The 19995-nt window shown below is 45.8% G+C and overlaps 1 protein-coding gene and 1 long non-coding RNA gene across 2 annotated transcripts in view; both read right to left on the bottom strand.

Moving 5' to 3' along the window:
* LOC148042234 (uncharacterized) overlaps nucleotides 1-19995 on the bottom strand; it is an 845903-nt gene that overhangs the window by 544330 nt on the left and 281578 nt on the right. Inside the window, exons 5-6 of the mRNA XM_087703082.1 lie at nucleotides 18212-19466; nucleotides 5210-5216 (exon numbers count right to left, since the gene is read on the bottom strand). Coding sequence (XP_087559208.1) covers nucleotides 5210-5216; nucleotides 18212-19466 — 1262 coding nt within the window. The remainder of the gene's footprint in view (nucleotides 1-5209; nucleotides 5217-18211; nucleotides 19467-19995) is intronic.
* Nucleotides 7303-9932, bottom strand: LOC148042244 (uncharacterized). Its single transcript, XR_015695228.1, has 5 exons — nucleotides 9829-9932; nucleotides 9411-9529; nucleotides 8565-8622; nucleotides 8029-8150; nucleotides 7303-7587 (listed from the first exon to the last, which is right to left on the bottom strand). It is a non-coding gene; the product is annotated as an uncharacterized LOC148042244 (long non-coding RNA).

Genomic DNA, 19995 nt, shown 5'->3' on the forward strand with positions numbered 1-19995 from the left:
GATGGAATTCGGAGGAGGCCTAATCTGTGGGATCTAATGGGTCTATGGGAGGTAATTGGCAGGAGGCGGTCTCTCAAGTACCCAGGTCCAATACCATGTAGGGCTTTATAAGTAATAACTAGCACCTTGAAGCGTATCCAGAGACCGATCGGTAACCAGTGCAGCTTGCGGAGGATAAGTGTAATGTGGGTATACCGAGGTGAACCCACAATCGCTCGCGCGGCTGCATTCTGGACGAGTTGAAGTCTCCGAATACTCTTCAAGGGCTGCCCCATGTAGAGCGCATTGCAGTAGTCCAGTCTTGAGGTCACAAGGGCATGAGTGACTGTTGTAAGATCCTCCCGGTTCAGGTAGGGACGCAATTGGTGCACCAGGCGAACCTGGGCAAATGCCCCCCTGGTCACAGCCGACAAATGGTGATCTAAGGTCAGCTGTGGGTCCAGGAGTCCCAAATTGCGAACCCTGTCCGAGGGGCGTATAATTTCACCCCCCCCCCAGCCTGAGAGATGGAATACCTTGCCAATTTGTGGGAGGAAAAAACACAAGCCACTCGGTCTTGTCAGGATTGAGAGCCAGCTTATTAACCCACATCCAGACCCTCACATCCTCCAGGCACATCAGATTAACTGCTTCACTGAGTTGGCACGGGGCGGACAGATACAACTGAGTATCGTCCGCATACTGGTGATATTTTATCCCGTGCCGCCGAATGATCTCTCCCAGCGGCTTCAGGTAAATGTTAAACAGGAGGGGGGACAGGACCGACCCCTGCGGCACCCCATAGTTAAGGGGCTAAGCGAGACAGATAGGTGAATTTTACAACCTTTCTTGCCACCGTTGTTAAGTGAATTGCTGCAGTTGTTAAGTGAACCTGACTTCCCCATGGACTTTGCTGGTCAGAAGGTCGCAAAAGGGGATCGCGTGACCCCCGGACAGTGCGACCGTCATAAGTAGGAACCAATTGCACAGCATTTAATTTTGATCATGTGACTATGGGGATGCTGCAAATGGTCGTAAGTGTGAAAAATGGTTATAAGTCACTTTGTAAGTTTGAATGGTCACTAAATGAACTGCCGTAAGTCGAGGACTGCCTGTACAGTCTCTGTCTCTTGTATGTTTGATGCCTGAATTCAAAGTCCCGAAGAGGAAGAGGAAGAGGCGGGAAAGAGGCAAGGCTTCCCTGGAGACCCCCGGGGGGCTGCTGACCCTCCTCAAGTCCCTGAGTTCCTGAGGGGGGTCCCAGCACGAGTCCGAAAGCTCAGGAGGCTCAGCCTGAGGCCCCAGTGACCGACCCAGATTGGATCCTGCGATCTGGAATCTTTTAGGCGGAAAAGAGGAGAATAAAAAAGTAGAATAATGTGGCTGCAGAAGCATTCAGGCACAGCTGAAGCCCCTGAAAAATCTACTGATTTCTCATATATCCCAACAAATGGCTGAAGCTTTGTTTCCTGCAAGGAGAAACTGCTGGTTGTTATAGCAGAAAGAGAAAAACTGAATTCTGTATATACACACACAGACACACAAAACACACCAAGTTATGTTTAGTATTTTTTTAATTGACAAAACAATATCATGTTTCAAGTGAAAAAAAACTAAGGAGGCCAATTTCTCTCTTTTCTTCATAATTTATAGGAAGACCATGGAAATTTCAAGGCTGAAATTGAAGAATTTCAATTCAATTCCAACTGAAGAATTTCATCTTAAATACTCCCCTCCTCTCTCTCCCTCCCTCTCCCTCTCCCCCATAGTTCTAGGTTGAATTACATTGCCTGGAACAAGGTTGGGAAAAATAAGACCTGACTCTTTTTAACTTGTTCAAAACACAGAACATTATACATAGACATACAACCATTCACTAAGGCTGCATTACTATTAGTCTTCTCATCATTCCCATCACCCATCTCCTCCCACTTACAACTGTAGTACTGTAACTTTGTGGCTTGTATCCTTACGATTTATATTGATATTGCTTCCTGATTGCTTATTTGTACCCTACGACTATCATTAAGTGTTGTGGCTTATGATTCTTCATGAATGTATTTTATTCTCCTTATATTCACTCAGAGCATCTGCACCAGAGACAAATTCCTCGTGTGTCCAATCACACTTGGCCAATAAAGAATTCTATTCTATTCTATTGAATTGCCAGCCAATAAAGCAGGTATTTTAATTAGTTTTAATTTTAAACAAGTCTGATGACTCAAGTCACAAACCCAAGGAAGCTAATTTTACTCTGGTTTAGATCTTTTACAGAAGAAATATTTCAGATGAGACCAGCTCAGAAAAGAGAATCGAGATCTGAGTTGCAGGGTTCAAAAACAAGATGGGGAGAAGGCGGAACTCCTCAGAGAAAACAACCAACACAGAATCAATAGTTTGGAGAAAGAACTCAATGATGTAAACAAGGAAAGCCATCATCTCCACTGCAGAGTTCGGGAACAAGCTGAAGAGGACCAGGAGCTTCTCAGGGAGAACCGAGCATTGAGGGAACAACAGGAAAGGTCAGAAATACCGTCTTTCCCTGAAAATAAGCCCTAGCCTGACTTTTTTGGGGTGGGCTAATATAAGTGAAGAGGTGGGCATGGCCAGCACAGGAGGCAGACCTTCTCCCAGTCATGGAGGCTCCGCCCCTTAATTATGGCCTGCGGATCAGCTGCAAACCTGGAGCCCCCATTAAGCTTCATTATCATTGTTAAGAAAACAATGTACCAGTCAGTTATGATTGTACCAGTCAGTTATGATTGAGCCAAGGTGGCGCAGTGGTTAAATGCAGCACTGCAGGCTACTGCTAGATCAGCAGTTCAGCGGTTCAAATCTCACCGGCTCAGGGTTGACTCAGCCTTCCATCCTTCCGAGGTGGGTAAAATGAGGACCCAGATTGTTGGGGGCAATATGCTGACTCTCTGTAAACCGCTTAGAGAGGGCTGAAAGCCCTATGAAGCGGTATATAAGTCTACTGCTATTCTTTTCTTCTCCTTCACTCCCCAGAAAAAGGTGTCTGCAAGCATCACCAGAGAAACAAATTGAAGACCTGGAGGCTGATATCATCACGGTGGAACCGTACCTACCGGGACCCATCTACCCCAACATCACCTTCATTGATGAGCGAAGGATGTCAGACGTTCTGCCTTGCATGACAATGTGATGGTTGGTAAGTGAACTAATTTGGTTGTCAGGTTTTCTTTATTTTTCTGTTTTAAAGGTATTCTGTTGTTGTTATTGTTGTTGTTGTTATTGTTATTTAATTCTTAATACCTTTTGTTGTTTTGCATTTCTTGCTTTTGGGGTTTTGTGTGGGGGTGGTTGGACTCTGGAAACTAATAGGAAAGAAAACCAGGAGCCTTTAATTTGGTTGCTCTGTTTTTTATTGTTTTCTTTCTATTTCATTATTCTTAAAATATTCAATCTGTGTTTCTTTTGCCCCAGGACGAATTGCGGCAACCATCACATTGTTGACCAGGGCTGAACGTCTGACATCGTCTTCCATCAATGATGGTGATGTTGGGATCGATGGATTCTGGTATGGAGGTTCCACCGTGATGGAGGCCTCCTCATCTTCAGCTGCTGGTTCTGGTGACGCTTGCAACACCTTCAACGCAGAGGCCAACCATACATGGACCCCAAGGATGACCAAAGTCATAATTCCAGAGTCTCCAAGGAAGTAGTCCGACAGGCAGCTGAGCTCCAGAACCTTCCTCCAGCACAATTAGTAACCCCTCCCAAATACCATGCCCTCCCTCCCCGTTTCATGGCAGCTGAAACAACAGCAAAGCAGAGGCTGACATCCGGCCGTCCCCCGGAAAAAGACGGTCAGGCCTGGAAAATGAGAAAACACAAACAAACAGACGAACAACAAAACACAGAAGAGAGAAAAAAAATCAAGGCTTGTCAGGATAAGCAAAATAAAACTGTCGAAGCAGCCGGGGGGCACGAACATGGGATTTGTCAACCCATTCTGTATGAGAGGGAGGAAAATGCTTCCAAGCCACCAAGTACTGGACCCGACAATGTGATGGTTGGTAAGTGTTTGCCAGTTTTTATTTATTCTTCTATTTTAAAGGCATTTTGTTATTGCTGTTTTTATTTAATTCTTAATGCCTTTTGTTCTTTTGCATTTCTAGCTTTGGGGTCTTGGGTGGGGTGGTTGGACTATGGAAGCTAACAGGAAAGAAAATTAGGAGCCTTTAACCTTAATTTGGTTGCTCAGTTTTATTTCATTGTTTTGTTTCTTGCTTACTATTTCGTTATTATTGAAATATTCAATCTGTGCTTCTTTGGCCCCAGGACAAATTGTGGCCATGGGTGAAATTCCAGCCATCACTTTGCTGACCCAGGGTTGAAAGTCTGACATCGCCAATTATGGTGATGTTGGGATCGATGGATTCCGGTATGGAGGTTCCACCGTGATGGAGGCCTCCTCCTCATCTTCAGCTGGTGGTTCTGGTGATGCTTGCAACACCTTCAATGCAGAGGCCAAACAAGACATAGGTTCCAAAGATGACCAAAGTCGTTTTCCAGAGTCTCCAAGGAAGTTCTGAGGGTTCTCACTGGATGGCCACACGAGCTCAGTCTCTTCCATTTCGGAACAGAATTGAAGGGATTAAAAAAGGATCTTGAAGGGTATTCCAAATCCAGATGTATATTTACATTACAAAATAAATTTAAAAGACTCAAATCAACTTTACAAAAGCATTTCCTCTTCAGTTCTTTCCTCTTTGCAACTTCTGACAAGTTATGGGGGCCCCTGGAAGGCGACTTTGTTTGTCCTTGGGGTCTATGTCTTCATTGACCTCTGCATATTTGTTCCCCTGTGCAAGTAAGTTGCTCCTCATCAGGGGAGTGGCATCACCACAACCGGGGGAGCCCTGGGGCACTGAAAGAACCCAAAATGTTGGTGGAACTAACAGGAGAAAGTATAGACTGCCTCAGGGCTGGAAGGGACCTTGGAGGTCTTCTAGTCCAAACCCAATCTTGAAAATCTGGGGCCCCCATTAAGAATTACCTTTGTTATCATTGTTAAGAAAACAATGTACCAGTCAATTATATTTGATTTTTTTCTTCTTCTTCAATCCCCAGAAAAAGGTGTCTGCAAGTGTCGCCAGAACAACGAAAGGAAGATGTGGAGGCCACCATAATCACGGTGGAACCGTACATACCGGGACCCATCTACCCCAACATCCCCATCATTGATGAGCGAAGGATGTCAGACGTTCTGCCTTGCACCACAATGTGATGGATGGTAAGTGTTTGAACTAATTTGGTTTTTTCTCATTATGATGATTTTATTGTTATTTAATTCTTAGATGGATTCTATTCGAGAGGCAGAAAAACCCAGCCGACTGCAGTCAGGGGGCAACTTGGAGGCTGCAAGAAGTGAGTGGCCGGAGGACTTGCCCAAAAGAAGAGTCCTAGCTGAAGGGAGAGGATTTGGGGTCTCTTGAGGTCACCTGGGGTCCTTGGTTGCTTTGCGTTGCCTGCTTTGGGTTTTTGGGTGGGGATGGCTGGCCTTGGAAGCTGAAAAGGAAGGAGAATGGGAGCCTGGAAGTTTTAAATATTAATTTGGTTGCTAAGTTTTATTTATTATTTCTTGCTTACTTATTTACTCATTAAATTGGTTCTTCTTTTGCCCCAGGATGAATAGCTGCCAGGGGTGAAATGCCAAAACAACGGGAGCCCAATTTGGACCCCTTCGGCATTGACAACCTTGCCATCAATTGCCAAAGGCCGCCTTCCTTGGAACAGCTGACATCCAGTCCGAACATCTGGCTGACTCTGTTTGTGCTCTGAGGAAGATGAGGGCTACAACTGAGGTTCAACCATGCTGGACAGGACTCATGAGGGGAATCGGACAAAGAGTGTCTCTCCCATAAACAATTGGGGAAAACACACATGACAGAAGCCCAGATTGGCTCTCTAGTTGCCCAGGTCAGGAAGGATCGTGCCAGGAGTTCAAATTCCTGGACATCGGGTGGAAAATGATGTGCAGGACTCAAGGATGAAGGCTGAGCATCCAGGACTGGCAGCTGCTGAACAACTGGAAGAAAAGTGCTTTCCCGACTCTCCCCAAGATGACATCCAGACTTTTATTCCCCGCTGAGAGACTCCTGGTTTCCTCACCTGAACTGGTTCTTTTCTTTTTTCTTTTTATGTACTTTTTAATGTAGTTTTATTTAACTTTTGGGGCTTGCTTGTATTTTTTAAAAACATTTTTGGAGGTTTTGATTAAATAAAAAATTGATTTAAAAAAGAAACGATATGAGAAAAAGTACAAATGAAATCTTAATGAAAGATTCACACTGCAGCTGCCATTCGTTCGTTCGAAATAAGAGAGTTTGTTAAGTCCTACTGCTAAAAATTATCTATTTTTCTGCTGGATTTTTCTGATGCACTCAGGAAATCATAGATATTGTTCTAAAAGCTGGATGGTATTTTTAAAACAACATCAAAGTAACTTTGTCTAAGAGTTGGTGTAAATGTTGCATCACAAAATCCTATTTCTTCAACTATCCCGCCTGTATTAATGACAACATAGAAGACTAGATGAGCAAGGGCCAATTGCTATTCATACCTCCTCAGTTTTATGAGTCATTATCTTAATTAATTAACTTAATTATCAGGAAGTACCGTAGTTAATATTCTGCTGGGTCAAGGTATATCACCAGCATTCCCACAAACTATTGAGGAAGTGTAAAGATGTGTGCAAATAAAATATGGCATCAGGCTAGAAAGTGGAAGCTCCTGAGTTCTAGTCCCACCTCAGTCATGAAAGCCAGCTGGGTGACTTTAGGTCAGTCACTATACCTACCAACCTCACAGGGTTGTTGTTGTGAGGGGAAATAGGAGAAGGAAGATGTGTTTGAGAGATTGACTGCCTTGAGTTGTTTATAGAAATAAAGGAATAGTAACAAATAAAGGACCTTGGGGAGAGAAGGAGATGCTGCTGCACAGGGAATAACCAGATAAGGTGGGGGAGCCCCCAGGTGCATAACTGGCACAGAAAGAACCCCAGAAAGGACCCTCCCTCATTTTTCAGGCTTTCAAAAGAGTTGGTGGGAGATTTGTACTTTCAGACTTGCAAGATTCTCTTCTGTACCCTTCCAATAAAGTAGAGTTTCCTCATTTGGTCGTATTTCCTATCTGGTGTACCTGGGAGGTGATGGGGGGACTTGCTACCTTGTGTGCCAGGTGAGTCTGGCCAGAGCCGGATCTGGGATCTCAGATGCGGCTGCTGCAGACTTTTGAGGTGCTTCTTCTTGTTTTCCCTCGTCTTCTGAAGAGGGGTGACTTTCTCCGTTGGCTGTAGTGGCTTTTCTGCACATGGCAGAAAGTTCCTCACCTCTTTGAGGTCTTTCTCAGAGTCAGCCTTCTCTTGCTTGAGATGGACACTTGGCTAGTAACCTCATGCAGTTCTTTGTAGAGTTCTTCAATGTATTTCACCAAAGATTTGTTCTCTAGCTCTAACTGATGGCATGATCTCCTGCAGGTTTTCTGCAGGTCTTCCGTTGTGGTCTTAAGTTGATCCACTTTCTCCTGGAGACAGCTGTGCTGATCTTTCATCCACTGATTGTCTTTCTGGGATTTCTGGGTCTGAAAGTCAAAGAAGTCTCTCAGTTCATCAACCTGGAAGTTGGGACCATCAGTGGTCGCTGAGAGATTATCCAAGGATATTAGCAATAGCAATAGCAATAGTAATAGCAATAGCAATAGCAATAGCAGTGGACTTATATACCGCTTCATAGGCCTTTCAGGCCTCTCTAAGCGGTTTACAGAGAGTCAGCATATTGCCCCCAACAATCTGGGTCCTCATTTTACCCACCTCGGAAGGATGGAAGGCTGAGTTAACCCTGAGCCGGTGAGATTTGAACCGCTGACCTGCTGATCTAGCAGTAGCCTGCAGTGCTGCATTTAACCACTGCGCCACCTTGGCTCTTATTGACCGTATGACCATTTCTTCCTTGTTGCTGACCTGTTTGACAAATGGAGAGACACAGTCACATCCTCTCTCAGTTCAGGGCTAATTTTGCTAACCTGCCTTCTCCATTCTGGCTTTTTCCTAAAGTTTTGGAGTCCATCATCTTCTGCTAGCATGAGATGCAGCAGGAATGGAGAACCAACCATCTGCAGAGGGGGACGTGGAAATGTTCCTAGTGCTGGTAAAGGTGGAAGGAAAGAGAAAGGGGGGAAATTTTAGGGTAAGGTTGGTGGATTTGATTACTGTGTGGATGGGTGAACTTTTGGGAGACCTGAAAGTCCAGACTGGGGACAGGTCATCCATCTACCTCTGTGGTCACTCAGAGTCCACACAGTTTCCATGCTGTCAATCAATGCAGACCAAACTCCCTGGAGAAGTCTGCAATGCTGGGAAAAGTGAAGGATCACTCATAAGCAACTAAAATGGGGATGGGGGAAGGTTGGGAGACCCAGAGGACCAGGTTGGGGACAGATCTCCATGGAGAAAATTGATCTATGGGCTACTAGGCATCAACATTCAACTTGATGACACAGAATCGATCTATCAATCAGTCAATCAGGCAGGCAGGGAGGCGGGCAGGCGGTTAACTTACAAGGTCCCTTTCAGCTGAATGCTTCTATTGTCCATTTCCTTTTCATTGTTGCCTTAACCTACAAATAGGGAACAGATTAGGGTTAATACAATCAAATGACAAAAGCCTAAAGCAGGGGTGTCAAACTCAATTTCATTGAGGCCTGTATCGGGGTTGTGTTTGACCTCGGGGGGGGGGGGATGTGTGTGGCCAGGGTGGGAGTAGCCAGTTTGACATCACTTGTGTGTCAGAGGCTCCCCTCCCAGGCTCCGTTTTGAGCAGCCACAGCCTCCTGCAGTGCTCTACCAGCGAACTGGGGCGTAGTAGGGCCACTCACGGCCCTCTCAAGCTCTGTTTTCTTTGGCAGAGGCGCCATGGGCCAGTCCGCTGTGTGCAGAATGGCCTGCGGGCCGGATCTAAGCATCCTGCAGGCCAGATCTGGCCTGTGGGCCTTGAGTGTGACACCCCGGTCCTAAAGCAGTCATTAAACTACAGTATAACAACTTTGTGTAAAAAACACAAACTTGGCCCCTTTAAGGCTTGGATGGTCTTCAACTCCCAGAATTCTGCTTGCTAAATGGCTGGCTGGAGAATTCTGGGAGTTGAAGTCCCCCATACCTTAAAGGGGCCTAGTTTGAGAAACGCCAACAAAATCCCTCAATACTGGTCTCTCTTCAAACTATCCTGACTTCCCATTTCATTCTGAATCCACCTCAAGGCACCTCATTGCTCAAAACCCCCCACAGGACTCGGTATCAGCTCCCCATCGATTTGACTGTCTTTGTATTGCTATGATTTCTGATAACAGGAAAAGGTGGTGACCATTGGAATTAAGACAGACACTCCCCCCCCCCCGCAAGTACTTACTACGAGTCCCATCTCAGCCACGAAGCCCAGTGGGTGACCTTGAGCCAGTCCCTCTCTCAGCCTTCACAAGGTTGTTCTTGTGGGGATGAAGGAATCTTAGATACGTTCACTGCCTTCAGCTATTTAGAGAAATAATAAAGGCGGTATAAAAAATCCAAGTAATAAAAAAGGAAAACAACAGTCGCCAGGCCAAGTTTGCTATTGGGAAATAACTACTATCTGGCCAACGGAATCAGAGTTTAGTCATTTCCCCAAATCATGAAGCAGGTCGACCTCTAGCTTTGTGGTTGCAATGCCCACCCAACTGCGAAAGCCTGAAGCCATTTTTTGGGCCCCTAAACATTGCAGGTTTTTCCGAGTGCCCTTCACCGCCAGTCAGCCAGCCAGCCAGGCCCAGCCCCTTTCTGGAGACAAGAACCTTTGACATGATGGATGAGGAGATTGGTGACAGGGATGGAGGCTGCCAACATGGAAGGTATCAGCATGTCTGTGAAGTTTAATGGAACCCCCACTTTTCTAATCTCCCCCCCCCCTTAGTTCTGCCTTAAAGCGAAGGGTCTCTCCCTCCTGAGGAGCCCAGGCGAGGGAGACCCTGCGATGCCCCCAGTGCCAGCCATCCAATCCAGCCACTTTCCAGGGATGTTGAGCAGAGCCTCCATTACATGGTCCAGACTCCCCAAGGATGCTGGAGGTTGCCATGGCGAGCTCCAGCCAATGAGCTCAGGAGGAGCCTCTGATGTCACAAGCCAAGGCTTTGATTTATTCAATCTGAGATTTGACCTGAGATTTGAACAATAACCACCAACCGGCTGCCTTCCCTTGGGGGTGTGGCTTATCCATTGATGAGCCAATCCTGAAGGGGCTTCGAGCCCTGAATTCAATTCAGCCAGAGCGGCTCCCTCTGAAGGGGGAACCCTCAGTCGGAGGGGAGCCCCACATTCCGCCCCTTCTCTGGGAGTGAAATTAAAATCTTGTCCCTTGGGAGTATAATCTGGTGTTAGAGATCCAGAGAATCCAGGTTTCCCTCTCCAGGCCCAGACGATGAAAGGGAAATATGCATAAAAGATCAGATGTGATTCATATTCAAAAGGCCTTGTGAGAAGGAGGTACCTGAAGAAACACATGGGTCTTTGCAGGGTTTAGCTGTCCTACTCACTGCCCGCGTAGGCCAGCTATGGCTTAAAGGCCAGATGATAAACTGCCCCCTACAGGCAGTGAGAGGGACAGCTAAATCATGGAAAGACCCAGTGGAGAAGGACCCTGAGTGCTGACTGGGGAGTTCTGGGAGCTGAAGTCCACTCTTCTTCAGGTTGCCAAGGTTGAAAAACATGCCCTAGTAGATCTTGCACTGGGCAATTGGACAGGTGACCTCTAAGGTCTCTTTCAACTCCATTTGTCCATTATTCTAACTGCTTACCTTTTTATGGAGGGAAAAAACAATCCTCTCCAAAAAGGGGCCAGAGGAACAAAATGGAGAATGCGGGGTCTTTGCCAGTTTTAGCTGTCCTACTCACTGCCTGCAGAGGCCAGGCATCACTTAAAGGCCAGACTATAGGCTGCCCCTTACAGGCAGTGAGAGGGACAGCTAAAGATGGCGCAAGCCCCATGGGGTCCTCCATTTTGTGGCGGGAAAGTGGCAAAGGAGAAAAGTGGAGAACTGTGGAGTATTTATTTCCCTCCTTTTTCCCTCTGGGTTCCGTGTGTGGAACCTTCCCTCTTCTTTTGGCTCCTTGAGTAAAACCCACCCTGGTTTTGTTGTCCCCCAAACTCGCTCCTGCTTAGTGTCGAACCAATAAGCCTCCGGACACAAGGAGTGACAAAGAATCCTACTTTTACTTTGGTTCCCAGATGGAAGGATTGAAAAGCTAATCAAGGGCCAAGAGGAGAATCTCACAGTCAAGGGAGGGACTCCCCTTTGCCCTTCCCCTAATCATACATGCACAACAGGTCCTTCTGGTTTGGTTCTTTGGATTTTACATTTTTTTTAATGGAAATTTTGGAAAAAAAAACTTTTACAAATATTTACCTCCCTCCCCCCCCCAACCTTCCCCCCCCCCCCGACTTCCCAGAACCAATACAGGGTATAAATCTTTTAACAAAAACGTTCTAAAATAAGCTTTAAAGAAAGTTAATATCATCTTCCATTTGAGCTTTAACTCCTCTTTGCTAGGCTAACTCTAAACAGATTATATCATTCCTTGTTTCTTCAGTCATAAACTATCTGAAATTTCTTAGTCCCGTATTTATTTTGAGTATAGTCAATCCATCTTCACTCCAGTTTATATCTCTCATTTGAGTGGTCCTTGAGATACACTGATATTTTAGCCATCTCTGCTAAGTTTGTTACTTTCAATGTCCATTCTTGAATAGTAGGCAAATCTTCCTTCTTCCACTATTGCGCCACCAACAGTCTATCTGCGGTTATTAAATGCAAAATCAAGTTAGTCTCTACAACTATACAATCAGTAGTTATACCAAACAAAAATAACTGAGGGGTAAACTTTATCCTTTTTTAAAAAACATTTTGCATAATCCACCATACTTTTATCCAAATACCATATATGATAATATGTAGCATCAGCACTGTCACATCTCCAGCATTTAGGTTGTAAATTCGGATACATAGAGGCCAGTTTTTTAAGATCTAGATGCCATCTATAAAATATCTTATAAAGGTTTTCTCTCAAATTTTGGGCTTGTGTAAACTTTACATTTCTTACCCAGATCTTTTCCCATGTATCCAACATTATGGGTTCTTCAAAATTTTGGGCCCACTTTATCAAACAGTCTTTAATTAATTCTGTTTCCGAATCCATTTCTATTAATGCATTATATATGCATTATATATATTATATGCATTTGACTTTGATTTCTGATTTGTTTTAGTAAGTTATCCGCGTCTTGCATAAAACCGATTTTTTGATCTCTTTTCCATCTGGCCTGTAACTGTCCATACTGAAACCTGATTTTACATTGCTTTCACACCAAAGGTCACAGGTATCTTGCAAAGTGTGCCAGTTTGGGGGGTTTTTTTCTCCTTATAAGCGAGCTATTCTTCCTGGCAGTTGGTTTTAAGGTGCTAACTTCTGCCTCACTGCTAATGTGCAGCCCCCCCTCCTTCCTTCCTATTGCAGAGCAGAATAAAAGAACAAACAGTTTTTTTCTGAGGCAGCCCCCCCCCCCGTGCGACTCCTCTCCCTCTTCAGAGAGAGAGAGAGACAGGAAAGGAGCAAAGCTCTTAATTGCCAAGGCAAAGAAATGAAGACGAGAGAAAATGTTTTTATCGGAATTTCTATTCCTCACTTTCATGTCCATTCCATCCACACCAGAGTCCTGTCTCCATGTAGGACCTTTCCTCTCATCCCCAGGGCCTCATCTGTGCATATATTCCACCCTCTGATCCTATTGGTAAAGAGGTGGCTGTTGGCGGGGCAAGCGCATTGCACACAGGCGGGGCAAGCGAGTGGCGACTGAGTGGGTGGGGGGAGTGAGCAAGGGGGCAGGCAATGGGAGGGAGTGTTCTAGTACATGGCCTCCAGAACAAATACCGGAAGAGACGCTACATTTGACCAACCGGTACCCCCTGAAACCCACCCCTGTTCCCCACTGACTTTGCTTGTCAGAAGGGGATCACATGATGCCAGGACACTGCAACCATCGTAAATGGGAGTCAGTCGTCCAGCCAGGAAGGAGGGATACTCTCTCTCTCTCTCTCTCCCTCCCTCCCTCCTTCCCTCTCTCTCTATCTCCCCCCCCCTCTCTCTAGAAACATACATCATGTTTGCAATAATTTACCTTTTTTTCTAAATAGGCACAGTTCCCTTACCGGAACCCTCGCTCACTCACTCAAACACACACACACACACACACACTCACTCTCATGCACAAAACCATTTTTCTCCATTCCAATTCGGGTCCTATAAATCAATTGCTCTGTGAAACATCTGTGAAAAAAATTCAGGTGCTCAGGCATGAAAATGTGCCGCTCAAACACTATACTTTTCCGCACACACTGAAAAAAAAATAGAGGGAACATTGTCTGTAAGTATGCCGATGTGTAAATGCTTGTGTGTGTAGAGTCCCTATCCCCGACTGTGAAAGGGGTTAAATATTTTGATTCCCTTTCTTACAAAGAAACCCAGTGCTCCTCTGCACAAAAAAGGTTGAAAAACACTGCTCTAAGGATTCCTTTGTAACAAATACATGCTGGCACACATTGGGGGTCAAAAGCACTGATAAACTTTAGGAGATGCTGTCTGGTAGGCAAGGATCTCTATTCCACTATCTCCGAGCTGTAGCAGCTTGTCTGATTTGTGCCAGAAATAATCCAAAAGGAGCCAGGCACCCACCCCTATGAGTCCAACTTAACGGCAACTACCCAGGGACAATTTGAGATACAGACTTGACTGAATTTCCTAGAAAGGGAGGTTTTAAGTCTCTTTTGGGACTAGAATCTCCCTTCACAGGATGGCCTGAGGCTTTTGCTTGCAGGGCTAATAAAGATCATGAAGTAGTAAATGTCCTAATGGAAGAGATTATTCCTAGGTTTGGGCTGCCAAATAGTACATCATTGGATTGGGACCCATATTTCACAGCTAGGTTTGTGCGAACAGTTAAACATCACTCGGAAGCTTTACTCAGCCTACCACCTGGCAAGTCCTCCTATGGGGAAAAATGTAATGATTTACAAAAACAACAGATAGCTAAGCTCCACCAGAAAGCTCACCTGTGCTCACCTCAAACTTTGCCACCCTCATTGCACCTCAAAAGCGAATAGGCTTGAGCCTCTTTGAGGCCCTTTTGGGATGACCACATCCCTCCCTAAAGGCAGAGGAGAGGCCCATCTCACTGGTGGGCAAACTGACTCTTTGGAATATAATCTAATGGTTGGGTTGGCAATATATAAATCATGTAACAATGTTGTACCTGTTTCTTTAAAGCATACTGTAAAATGTGATTGGTTGCTGTTTTTCCTCAATCGGCCATAAGAGGGAGCCCACTCTTAGCTCGCTCTCTCTTCCTTAGATGCTGGGCTGATCTGATCTGAGTGAGCTATTTTAAGTTCTGCAACTGCTAGCAACCTTTGAGTTCTGAACTGATTATATGATACTGGACTATGTTATTTGGATTATCCCTTAACTGAAAGACGTTGATGACTGACTGACTTATCCGTGGGTAACTTGGACTGTTTGATGGACTGTTTGAAGCTTCCGAGTGATGTTTAACTGTTCGCACAAACCTAGCTGTGAAATACAAATATTTCCAGGAAAGTAGAAGCCTATTTAAACTGCAGTGTTTCTGTATGCTGGTTTGTGTGTTCTCCAACACAACTCTCACAACACTTCTCTGAATGTACTTGCTCTCCCAACGGGGAGCTTACCTAACACTGGCCCTGTACCAAAAGCGCAAGACACCTCGCTGGGGTGATGAATTTCCTTTCCCGTTATCTGCAGGACTAGATCACCCAGGGCATCCGTTTCAGCCTGCAGACAGGACGCTTGTAAAGATGCAGGGGCCAACAACCTCCTTGGATCAGCAGAGGAAGGGACCCTTTCAAAGGCTTCAGACCACCCATACAGCCCTAAAAGTGGAAGGCCGGGCATCTTGGATTGATCACTTCCAGAGTGAAGAAATACCCACGATCTGCCCATCCTGATTCCTGGACTGCACAGCCTATGACTTTCTCAGTAGCAGAACTGGGACTGAAGTTATTGTTCTGGAACCAAAAGCCTCCGGAACAATACTTGTGTGAGAGGAGAACTGCCATCTCCCGTAGGTGTTTTCTCAATTAGAACATTTCCCCAAAAGGTGTTTGTAGCTACCCACATAAGTATTAGGAGTTACCCAATTATTACCACTAGCTGATTGGTGCGTCTGTGTGCATGAAGGCTAAGATATTAAGACAAATAAACTTAACAACCTTTGGGATGAGACCACATGATTTTGTGATGTATCTGTGCTCTTCCCATATAGGTGGGTACCTATATTATGCCCACTTTACCTGAAAGGAAGACTGGAAACCACAGGAATCTTGAACAACTCAGAAAGTACCTGAACCCCTTTCTTTGCTCCGTGGCTCTGGTCCCTCAATAATGCTTTGTATCATATACAAGCGGTGGAGGAAATCCTAGCCAAGGAGACTGGGGAGTTTTTTATTGCTGCAGCCAAAGAACAAGAAGCCATTTGGACAATGATAGTTCAGAATAGAATAGCTCTAGATATGATATTGGCATCCTAAGGAGATGGGTGAGCACTACTTGGACAACAATGCTGTGTGCAGATTCTGGAGAAATCCTGGAATTCCACAGCTGAACTACACACATCACAAAGAGAGCTGCAACTCCCCCTCCCCCATGGACGAATGGAAAGAGAAGTGGCATTGAGTGACAGGAGGGTTGCCTGATTTCACTAGTTAAGTACCTAATAATGACCCTGGCAGGCAAAGTCATTGTTCTCTTAATCACCTGTTGTGCATTACAATGCCTTCTGCTTTGCCTCCCCACCTGTAAGTAAACCAGGAGGTCTCCCAGTACAGGGATATTGCTGTTGGGTGAACCTTGGAAAATGAGATCATTTTCAGATTCAAAGGGGGGGGTGATGGGCTGGGTGCTAAAGCAAGGTCATAGCACACACTTGAAAGTAAAGCAGGAAGACTGTAATTGGGGTGTGGGGCTCTGTCTGTCTCACAAGAACAAAGAATGCTTTGTTCAACAGGAAATATGCATGTGTAAAGCTTGCAGCAATTATGGGTAGCTAGAAAGTTGATAACAGTAACAAGAATTGGACAACTTGCAGACCTCAGCTAAAAGTTAGGAATAGAGATGGCCGGCAGCAAATGAAACGCCTGTTAGAGAACTCCTGGGGCCTTCGTTAGCCAAGGCTTAGGAATGGCACAGCTAGAGACCAATAGAACAAATGGTAGAATTATTGCTAAAGTGTTTTTTAGAGGATATTTCTTATTATTTCACCTTGTCCCGCCTTCTCCTTTAGTGAAAATGTATAAAGCTTTCTTAATCCTTTGTTCTTGGCCTTTTGACCAGGAACCTTTTTCCTTGGAGTCCTGCAATAAAAAGCAATCAGAAAACCTGCCCCTCCTGTCTGGGTCCATCATTGGCTTCCACACCAGGCTCAGACCCAAATTGGGGAGAAGACAAGTGTGTTTTTAAACAGCAACTACATGGATACATTTTCTTCCTGGATATCTGAATTTGGAATTCATGCCCAAAAGGAGACCGTCTCCAGTTAAAGAGGAGCTAAGGAGGAGAATCTCCTGCTAGTGAATTTCCTCATAGAAATCAATATCTCATTGTTGGGGGAAAAAAGAAACAGGAAATCATGCAATGTTGATATTCTCCAAGTTGGATTCTTTCTGGGTCTTCAGCTGCTGGAGCCGTCAACATTTGGAAGATGGGCAAAAGAGGGTCATGTCCTTGGGGATTCAGCATCATGAAGCCACGCAGGATTTTCATATCTTACTCTCCAAACTCAGGCACTAAGTTTGGTGTGGAGCCGAAAAGAACTTGATTGCCTGAATTGGGGAGAGTTTGAGAGAAGCAAAGGGGAGCCCAACTGCCAATGACTCTGGGTGGCTTACAAGAGAGGACAATAAAACGGAGAAGAAGATGGGTAAAACACTGTATGAAAATCCAAGCTCCCAATGGCTCAACGAAGAGCCAACCCAGGGGTGGAGGGCTATGTTGCAGGGCACAGTGGCACAGGCAGCAGCCGCAACAGGAGTCCCCTCCACAGAGGGAGAGGGTGTAGGAGGAAAAACACACACACAGAGAGACGGTTTCCAAGGGCTCAAAAAGGTTGAAAACTGCAACTAGGAAGGGGGCAGTATTGTAGGGGATTTCCCCCCACTGCTGCAGTTTTTGGAAAGGAGGAGCAGGTGGATGTGGAGAGGGAGGGGCTGGTAAGGCAGCTAAAGTGGGGAGGGGCTGGCTGACTACCGTGCTTACTGTCTCTGGGGTGCATAGGACACTGCACACCAAGACAACTACACACAAGAACAGCTTTCCCCCACCTGCCATCACTCTGCTCAACAACGAATTCCCACAACACCTCCTAAGACTGCATTACTATTCTTCTTCTTACTCTTCTCGGTAACTGTCTCTCCCCACTTATGACTATGTTGCTTGTATCTTTACAATTTAGATGGTTCTGTTTGTTTCTTAGTATGATTTGATTGCTTATAAGTAACTTACGACTATCACCAAGTGTTGTATGTTGATGGATGCCTTTTATTTTACTTCAGGTACACTGTGAGAGGTGATGCACCAAAGACAAATTCCTTGTGTGTCCAATCACACTTGGCCAATAAAGAATTCCCTTCTGCTCTGTCCTATTAACGGAGGACATTTCTTGGGTGAGAAGTGAAGGGAAAGAAAATCCAGTTGCCTCCTGAAAAAGCACCTTCGGGATGAGATCTGTTGCTTGAGCAGAGGGTTGGGCTAGAAGACCTCTAAGGTCCCTTCCAGCTGGCTTGTTCTTATTGTGTCAGCTCAGAAGGGAACTTCCTCCATCGGTCTAAGCCTCAGTGGGTCCAGCATCACATTAGCTCAGGTCTTCAGTGCAAAACGAGGAGAGCATTGAAAGGGCGGAAAACTCCGTGGCCCCTTCAGCTTTCGCTCGCCTGGCTGCACCCCCAGACCTCCCAACCCACCTTGACTAGGGGAGGACCCCAGGGGGAGGGAAGGGCTGCAGTCCCAGGAGGGCCCCTCGGCCTCCCCCTGCCTGATTGGGCGGAGGATTTTCTCCTGAATGGATCCTTTGATGTTTATAAAGGCTGCTCCTATGACTGAAGCTCTTGCCACACTCCAGACATTTATGAGGTTTTTCTCCTGTGTGGATCCTTTGATGTGCATAAAGGCTGCTCCTCTCACTGAAGCTCTTGCCACACTCCAGACATTTATGAGGTTCTTCTCCTGTGTGGATCCTTTGATGTCTATAAAGGTTGCTCCTCTCAGTGAAGCTCTTTCCACACTCCAGGCATTTATGAGGTTTTTCTCCTGTGTGGATCCTTTGATGTCTATAAAGGTTGCTCCTCTCACTGAAGCTCTTTCCACACTCCAGACATTTATGAGGTTCTTCTCCTGTGTGGATCCTTTGATGTCTATAAAGGCTGCTCCTCTCATTGAAGCTCTTTCCACACTCCAGACATTTATGAGGTTCTTCTCCTGTGTGGATCCTTTGATGTCTATAAAGGTTGCTCCTCTCACTGAAGCTCCTTCCACACTGCAGACATTCATGAGGTTTTTCTCCTGTGTGAATATTTTGATGTGCATAAAGACTGCCCCTCCGACTGAAGCTCTTTCCACACTCCAGACATTTATGAGGTTTTTCTCCTGTGTGGATCCTCTGATGTCTATAAAGGTTGCACCTCTCAGTGAAGCTCTTTCCACACTCCAGACATTTATGAGGTTTTTCTCCTGTGTGGATCCTTTGATGTATAAAAAGGCTGCTACTCTGACTGAAGCTCTTTCCACACTCCAAACATTTATGAGGTTTTTCTCCTGTGTGGATCCTTTGATGTCTATAAAGGCTGCTACTCTCACTGAAGCTCTTTCCACACTCCAGACATTTATGAGGATGGTCTCCTGTGTGGATCCTTTGATGTCTATAAAGGTTGCTCCTCTCAGTGAAGCTCTTTCCACACTCCAGACATTTATGAGGTTCTTCTCCTGTGTGGATCCTTTGATGTCTATAAAGGGTGCTCCTCTGGCTGAAGCTCTTTCCACACTCCAGACATTTATGAGGTTTTTCTCCTGTGTGGATCCTTTGATGTTCATAAAGGTCGCTCCTCTGACTGAAGCTCTTTCCACACTCCAGACATTTATGAGGTTTTTCTCCTGTGTGAATCCTTTGATGTCTATAAAGGTTGCTCCTCTCACTGAAGCTCTTTCCACACTCCAGACATTCATAAGGTTCTTCTCCTGTGTGGATCCTTTGGTGTGCATAAAGGCTGCTCCTCCGCCTGAAGCTCTTTCCACACTCCAGACATTTATGAGGTTTTTCTCCTGTGTGAATATTTTGATGTCTATAAAGGTTGCTCCTCTCAGTGATGCTCTTTCCACACTCCAGACATTTATGAGGTTTTTCTCCTGTGTGGATCCTTTGATGTGCATAAAGGCTGCTCCTCTCACTGAAACTCTTTCCACACTCCACACAGTTATGAGGATTTTCTCCTGAATGGACCTTTAGATGCTTTCGAAGACACTGATTTCTCTTGAAGAATTTTTCACATTCCTGGCACTGATGTTTCTCTTCTTCCTCCTGGATCCTTTGGGGATTCCGGGGTCTTCCGAAGGACCCTCCGCACTCCAGGCCCGTCTCGGCGTCTCCCCCCGTTTCCTCCTCCTCGCATCGCCCTCCAGGCAGCCGCCTTTCCTGGGCTCCCGCTGGGCTCATCCCTCCTGCAGCTCCGGAGCCTCCCGGCCTTTCCCCGCCGTCTCCCGGGGCTGCTCCGCGGGGCCCGCTCTCCTCCTCCTCCTCTCGGGCGGCGCTTCCTTCCTTCCCTCACCCGCCGGGCTCCTCCGTCCTCCTGCAGGGGAGAAAGAGAGGCGGGTCACGGCGGCGTCCCCCT

This window comes from Thamnophis sirtalis, unplaced genomic scaffold, assembly GCF_051295495.1.
Source record: "Thamnophis sirtalis isolate CommonGarterSnake01/CBP01778 unplaced genomic scaffold, rThaSir2_p1.2 scaffold_20, whole genome shotgun sequence".
Taxonomy (NCBI): Eukaryota; Metazoa; Chordata; class Lepidosauria; order Squamata; family Natricidae; genus Thamnophis; species Thamnophis sirtalis.